This window comes from Grampus griseus, assembly GCF_964374135.1.
Source record: "Grampus griseus genome assembly, chromosome: 2".
Classification (NCBI taxonomy): Eukaryota; Metazoa; Chordata; class Mammalia; order Artiodactyla; family Delphinidae; genus Grampus; species Grampus griseus.
The window spans coordinates 27,623,530-27,630,980 of record NC_139018.1 but is presented as its reverse complement, the minus strand read 5'-3'; the positions used below and the strand labels follow the sequence as shown (position 1 = coordinate 27,630,980).

The 7,451-nt window shown below is 46.2% G+C and overlaps 1 protein-coding gene across 1 annotated transcript; it reads left to right on the top strand.

Moving 5' to 3' along the window:
• Positions 1-355: 355 nt before the first annotated feature.
• On the top strand, positions 356-7,133 carry EIF2B2 (eukaryotic translation initiation factor 2B subunit beta). The gene is made up of 8 exons (XM_082649619.1): positions 356-598; positions 718-838; positions 979-1,127; positions 2,090-2,253; positions 3,251-3,346; positions 3,968-4,105; positions 5,184-5,250; positions 6,573-7,133. Exons 1-8 carry the CDS (start codon positions 436-438, stop codon positions 6,728-6,730), a joined length of 1,056 nt encoding a protein of 351 aa, XP_082505745.1. The 5' UTR covers positions 356-435; the 3' UTR covers positions 6,731-7,133.
• Positions 7,134-7,451: the final 318 nt, after the last annotated feature.

Here is a 7,451-nt window from a genome sequence, read left to right as displayed (position 1 = left end):
CTCTGAGCGTCTGTATCTGGAGGCTGGGCCGTCACCGGAGCTGAGGAACCGGGAAAGAGGGCGGCAACTTCTCCAGCGTAGCCTCCGGTAGTGGTGGGGGGCGTTCAGACTGGCTGTTTCCACAACTGGTCTAGCCACCCTCTTGAGGCCTTACTTGCAAGGTCTTCAGCGTTTGAGGAGGCAAGAAAGGTCACTTCCGGTCCTCCAACCTCGGAGGCGCGCGGACGCTCGGCCGTAACTGAACAACTCGAGCTCCAAGTCTCTGATTGGCTCTGGCAGGTGGGGGGGCGGGATGTGGCAGCGAGGGGCGTGGCCCTGCCGTCTCCCAAACTGGAGTCTTCCTCGCAGAGCGGAAGCCGACCTCTCCTGCCCCGGAAGTGCAAGTCTGGAGGTCGTGCAGGTGTGGATTCCGCCGGCGAGGCGGGTTTTTTCGAGATGCCGGGGGCTGAGGCCAAGGGCTCGGAGTTGTCCGAGAGGATCGAGAGTTTCGTAGAGGCACTGAAGCGGGGCGGCGGGCGGCACAGCTCCGAGGACATGGCCCGGGAGACCCTGGGGCTGCTGCGCCGGATCATCACGGACCACCGCTGGAGCAATGCAGGTGAGGCAGGCCTAGCTCCATCGCCTCCCTCGCCACTTTCCGTTTCCTATCCCCGGGCGGAAAGTCGCCCAGGCCCCACCGCGCCCTTGCCGCGCTTACCCTCTCTCTTTGGACGACAGGGGAGCTGATGGAATTGATCCGCAGAGAAGGCCGGAGAATGACGGCCGCTCAACCGTCAGAGACCACTGTGGGCAACATGGTGCGGAGAGTGCTCAGGATCATCCGGGAGGAGTATGGCAGGTCAGGCCCACGTCCTGGGCCGGGGGTTGGACCCAGTGACGCTTTTTACATGGAGCCTTTATTGGAGCTGAGCAGCTGTTGTTACCTTAATGACCACATCTCTTCCCCACCTCCCTCTTTGGGTCTTGTTGCCTCCATAGACTCCACGGACGCAGCGACGAGAGCGATCAGCAGGAGTCCCTGCACAAACTCTTGACATCCGGGGGCTCGAGCGAGGATTTCCGCTCCCATTATGCTCAACTCCAGTCCAACATCATTGAAGCAATTAATGAGCTGCTTGTGGAACTGGGTGAGTCCTGATCCCTAGGTGGACAGGACAGGTGGCAGGCAGATGAGGGAACAGAAGACCCTGGAAGTTGTCATCAGCAGAGATGGGAGATTACCAGTCCTCTGGTGCTCGGAAGTTTGCCCTCATCCTGATTAGGAAGGGTTGGAATAGGTGGCAGACTAAGATAACCCTCTTTACATTTCCTTACAGACTAACCCCTTATCGACTGCAGATCTGCTGTGGCGGAGACTCTATTTGGGAAGAGCTTTATTTTTATTTTAAAGAAGATGAACCCCCGAAAACCACAGTTGATAGACCCTCCTTCACTAAACTTCCTCTTGAATTTTTATACAGACACACATACACATATACATACACATACACATACACATAGGCCACCTTCACCCACTTGTCTGTGTGACTCAGGAGAACTGTAGATACTTATTGCAATCAGCGTTCCCAGGGGAGGAAGAAGCCGAGTCTGTCTGTGCACTGAGCTGCTGCTTCCAAATCCACCCCCCCCACCCCACCCCCAGTTTTTCTGCCGTGGCCTCCCTGTCAGTTGGAGGTGTTGTGGCCACCTTTTGGAGGAGGAGTTCTTTGGGGGGAAGCTCTGTTTACCCCACGCTCAGCACTTTAGAATTTCCCAAATTGGACCATTTCTTGCCTAAATTCATTGTCTTCAAAGTCAATTGTAAAGAGCTGGTGTTGGGACCCGGCAGGGGCACAGGGAGTAAGTTGATGAATAGGGGTGCTGCTGGGCAAGAGGGTAGGCTGAGAACTTGGGAGATGGAAGATCGTGGAGGAGCAGGGCTTTTAAGGAAAGGTGACATTCCACATTAAGTCCATTGACCACGTGTTACCAGGGTCTGCTAGGTGGGCAGTCTAGAGAAGGGTGCACATCCCTTTCTGTTTTCTGTAGTGTCTGTCTGTGTTGTAGCATAGCAGTGTCATATTTTTCTTGAAAAACTGGCTTCTTGCAGAAGGGACAACGGAGAACATCGCAGCCCAGGCTCTGGAGCACATCCACTCCAATGAGGTGATCATGACCATTGGCTTCTCCCGAACAGTGGAGGCCTTCCTCAAAGAGGCTGCCCGAAAGAGGAAATTCCATGTCATCGTGGCAGAGTGTGCACCTTTCTGTCAGGTACGGGGACTGCTGGAGTTGCTAAGAAAAATTTAAAATAAGGAGAGAATAAAGGAGGGGTAGGTGGGCTCCATGCCATCTTTGAATTGATAAGCAAGGCACAGTGAGAAGACAAAGTAAAACACTAAGGGAATTTTCAAGTTCATCCTGTTAACATTCTTAAACATTGGTTTAGGAAAGTTGGGTGACATATTTTTCATACCATATAAAGAAAGAAACCTTTGTTTTTAACCTTCAAGACCCAGTTTAGATATCATCTCCTCTGGGAAACTGTTTTTCACGGCTGTTCTTCTCCCCCTTCTCCCCAACCCTTCCAATAGTAAATGAATCAATTCTAGCTCTATACTACTTCCTACTTCAGTACCTCTATTATTATATCTATTACTGCATGTTAGAGGTTTTTTTTAATATATATATATATTAAAAGTTTTATATATATATATGCCTCTCCTAAAAACTCCTTGAGAGAGTCAGTGGTATTCACTTCTGTAAAATAAAGGCTCAATAAATGTTTTCATAGAACTGGGTAAAAAAAGAAAAAAAAAAAATAAGAAAGTTGGGTGAGCTGCTAGGCCCAAGAAAAAAATAAATATTGGTTGTTTTAGGAATCAAAATAGGGTAAATTACCTTGAGGATGACCGATGCTTGGTCTAACCTCACTCAATCTTTAGGTAAATAATAGGTCTCCAAAAAAGGAAGTATGTAAGGATGCAAGGAGGTTGTAAAATAATGAGCTAGGATCTGTCTTGTCAGCTCTGCTGCATTATGCAAGCAAGTCATATTTCCAGTTTTGTGGCTGTCCTAGTGCTGCTGGGGAGTAATAAACATTTATTAGAGTCCCCTGGGCTTCCTCCTGCTTCCCAGAGAATACCTACCAGATGAGTTAGTTATCTGTTGGAAATTGCGCGTTGGATATACCCAGTATCACAGAATCCCCAGAGCTCTTTCATTCTCTCTCACTCTTCCTCCCAGCATCAGCCTTTCTCTCCTATTGCAGGGTCATGAGATGGCAGTCAATTTGTCCAAAACAGGTATTGAGACGACTGTCATGACGGATGCTGCCATTTTTGCTGTTATGTCAAGAGTCAACAAGGTGGGTGTATTTGGGTTATAGTGTGTCGAATTCATGAAGATTATACTTCTAAAATGTTGGTTCTCCACCCCCACCCCACCCCCAATATCCATGAGAAGGGAGGAAAGTTTCTAGCACCTTTTAAAAATATATACATGGGCCTTTTTAATCTATTAACTGATTTTGTTTCCCCCTTTATCTGAATCATTATTCCTCACTTGGAGGAGCCTCATTTTGTTTAAAGCATTGAAAAGAATTAAGTGGGACTAAGGTAAGTGTGTCAGCTGCTAGGGATCTGGTAAAGGGCTGCTCATTTCTGCTCAGAGAGCTTGGCGGTGGTGGATGGTGGAAGAAAGGCTCCCTGCTTCTCAGGAGGTATGAAAGATAGATTTCCAGGAAAGACAGGGCTAAGAACAGTGGATATTGCAGTTTCCTGTCCTGTACTATGTTCATTCTTCCCTTGCGAACCCACTTTTATGCTAGAACTTGTGGTCTGAGCCTAGACTCCCTTTCCCTTGGGTGTACCAGCGTGTGACCCCCCAGTACACCAAGACTGAGGCTGAGCATTCCGGCTCTTGTGCCCAATGGCCTGTTTAGGGCTCTATTCCTAGGATGGCTAACATTTTCTTTCCTGTCCCAAAGGTGATCATTGGCACAAAGACCATCCTGGCCAACGGTGCCCTGAGAGCTGTGACAGGAACTCATACTCTAGCACTGGCAGCAAAACACCATTCCACCCCACTCATCGTCTGTGCACCTATGTTCAAGCTTTCCCCACAGGTATGTCTGTCTGTCTCCATCTGCTCTCTCGTCTGTCTCTAGGCAACAGAAGGAAGTCAAGGTGTAGGTCTGAACTGTGGGCCTTCAACCTTCTCACTCTGGGGCTTCTCTTTGTCTGCATTTACTCAATGGATTAGACCCAGTGGAGGCTGGAAAAAGCCACAGAAGTCTTGATCCAGGAAAAGCCATTGATAGTTACAACCTGTCAGCTTCAGGAAGTCAAAATTGTAAGGTCAGGACAATACGCAGTTGGGGAAGGCCCTTTGTTTGCATTGCCACCACTCGCTGACACCATTTCTGAAAATGCCAAGTAAGTTGAAACTAGAAACATAGAATTGGTTTTATTTGTTCCAGGGACTGTCCTCTGTAGCCTGAATACAAGAAGTTACTAAGTGAAGAGCAGTTTCACCAGTGATAGAAACTACTTGCTTTGAACATATCAGCCTATCTATAGGTGTCTACTTTTTTAAAAATTGAGGTGAAATTCACATAACATACAATTAACCATTTAAAGTTGTATAGTTCAGTGGCACTTACCACATTCACAGCATTGTGCAACTACCACTCTCTAGTTTCAAAACTTTTTCATCATCCCAGAAAAACACTCTGTACCTATTGAGTAATCACTCCCTATTCCTCCTTCTCCCCATCTCCTAGTAATTGCTAATCTGCTTTCTGTCTCTATGGATTTGCTTATTTTTGATATTTCACATAAAAGGAGTCATACAACATGGACCCTTTTGTTTCTGATTTCTTTCACTTAGCATAATGTTTTGGGGCTTCATCCGAGTTGTAGCACAGTACTTTGTTCCTTTTTGTGGCCGAATAGTATTCCATGGCATGGATATACCACAATTTAATTATCCATTCATCTGTTGATAAGCATCTGAGTTATTTCTACCTTTTGGCTTTTGTGAATAATGCTGCTGTAAGCCTTTGTAATCAAATGTCTGTGGATGTATGTTTTTTATTTCTCTTGGGCGCATACCTAAAAGTGGAAGTGTCAGATGAGCTGACACTCTCTTTTTTTTTCTTTTTCCCTAATTCTTTTTTTTCTTTTTCCCTAATTCTTTTCCAGTTCCCCAATGAAGAAGATTCATTTCACAAGTTTGTGGCTCCTGAAGAAGTCCTGCCTTTCACAGAAGGTACAGAAGTTGCTTGAATGTATGCGGCACACGCGCTTGTATGTTTTGGGTTTTTGTGTATGTGTGTTTTGGGTTTTTGTGTATGTGTGTTTCGGTCTTTTGGTTTTGGTTTTGGTGGCCAATGGGATTGAATGCCGTCAGGTTGTGGTTTTTTTTTATCATACTTCTTGTGGGGACTGTTCTCTTTAGCAGCTTAGAGTGCTTGGGGTCCTGATCTAGTCGATGTTCATTTTCTTCTAAAACTAATATATTTTAGCTGCGTTATTGGGGCCATGGCGGGTTGGATCACCCAGCACTGACTGGGTTTGGCCTTGAAAGTTCTTTGAGACACAGGCGACAACCCAATGAGAAAATGTTCTTGTTTTCGGCTGCTGCAGGGAGTCATTCTGGTAACGTGACTGCCAAAGAAAGCAGGCTCTGAAATGTTACTTCTGAAACTCGCCTGTAGCCTGGACACCTTTGTGTGTTGGGGTCCATTTCTCTCACATATTCTGAAGGCAGCTTTGCTCAGTGAGCCTGCTGCCTCGTCAACAGTTCGCGTGGGCTTTAACACCCTCCTGGAGCAAAGCATAGTACTCGGGGTGCTGATTCTTCTTGGAAATTGAATAACTTCACCATTTATCCAAACATTCATTCTTTCAAGAAATATTTATGACTATTGAGTACCCACTGTGTATCCAACACTATTTCAGGCACTAGGGATATAACAGTGAATAACATAGATAGGCCCTGCTCCCCCAGAGTTTACGTTATGTTGCAAAAGACAGACAAGAATATGTCAGGTCATGGGATGTTTTAGGAAGAAAACAAATACGAAGGATGAGATGGAAAGTGACGAGGGGACTACCTTAGTCCGGGGAAGGGACTTAATGAGATGGCATTTCAGCTGAGTCCCGAAGGAATACAGCCTGCTATGTGAAGATGAAGGAAAGAGTTTTCCAGGTGTTGGTGCAAAGGGCCTGGTTTAGGTACATGCTTAGCCAGTTGGAAGAACATGGCCATGTGGCTAGAGAGTAATGAGCAAGAGAGAGAGTAATATGAACTATAATTAGTGTAGTGTGGTGGCGAGGGGCCAGATCTTGAAGGTTGCAATCCCAAATTTGAATATTATTCTAAGGGTTATCTATGGAAAGGCATTAGACAGTTATAAGCATAGGGTGTATCATGATCTGAAGTCATCTCTTCTGGTTTGTATGTTGCTGCAGTTTCCCTTCCTTGGGGTGGCGAGTGTACTTGCATTACGGAGCCTAGAATCTATAAGATACTTAATTATTAGAACAGGAGCCTTGGTTTTATCTTTTGCTCATGTGATTACCTTTCAGGGGACATCTTGGAGAAAGTCAGTGTTCATTGCCCTGTGTTTGACTACGTTCCCCCAGAGCTCATTACCCTCTTTATCTCCAACATTGGTGGGAATGCACCTTCCTACATCTACCGCCTGATGAGTGAGCTCTACCATCCTGATGATCATGTCCTATGACCACCACTCGTCCTAAGCAGAAGCTGCTTAGGCAAACACAGAATGGAGTGGAGACTTCAGTGCCACGGCTGAAACACATCTTCCTTGTAATGGGGGAGTGATCTGGAGTCAAGCTGAGAAAACTTGATACTGATACTGTTCCCCACCGTTTCAGTCATCCTATAACCAGGATGCACATCCAGGACGATTTTTTGCCTTTCAGGTCTCAACAGAGCAGCAGGGCTTGACCTATTGATTTTGGAGCCTCTTAGTGACTTGGGGCGTCTGTTTCAGGAACTTAAACTTTCTGGTTCAGTGGTGTGTTAAACACAACACTGCAGACCTTGCTGGGCTACAGGTTTTTGCTCAGAAATGACTACCACGCCTTTTCTGAGGCTGTGCCAATAAAGGCTGCTCGAAGGTTCCTGAGTTGGTTTATTTACTGTCCTGCTCTGACTGAAGCGCCTGCAACAGCAGCAGCAGAGCCCTTTGGTGTTTTCATAGAGGGCAATAATCAGAGGTAACAGCCTAAAACAGAAATGCAGATGAAAGTGTTTATGATTCCTTTATAATTGACTGGAATTCATCCCAAACAACTTGTTAATAATCCAAGACAATGGTTCCAAAATCACTGATCATCAGAATCATCTGGGAGTTTGAGAAAATATACAATCTCAGACCTACTGCATCTGATCTCTGGGATGGCACATGGGAATCTGCTTAGAGTGCCCCAGAAAAGGAC

What these genes read in the sequence shown, in the direction of transcription:
- EIF2B2 (XM_082649619.1), top strand. Translation starts at nt 436, where the DNA reads ATGCCGGGGGCTGAGGCCAAGGGCTCGGAGTTGTCCGAGAGGATCGAG. An exon ending in TTATGTCAAGAGTCAACAAG is followed by an intron (nt 3,347 to 3,967) that starts GTGGGTGTATTT and finishes CCTGTCCCAAAG; the next exon opens with GTGATCATTGGCACAAAGAC. An exon ending in AGTCCTGCCTTTCACAGAAG is followed by an intron (nt 5,251 to 6,572) that starts GTACAGAAGTTG and finishes ATTACCTTTCAG; the next exon opens with GGGACATCTTGGAGAAAGTC.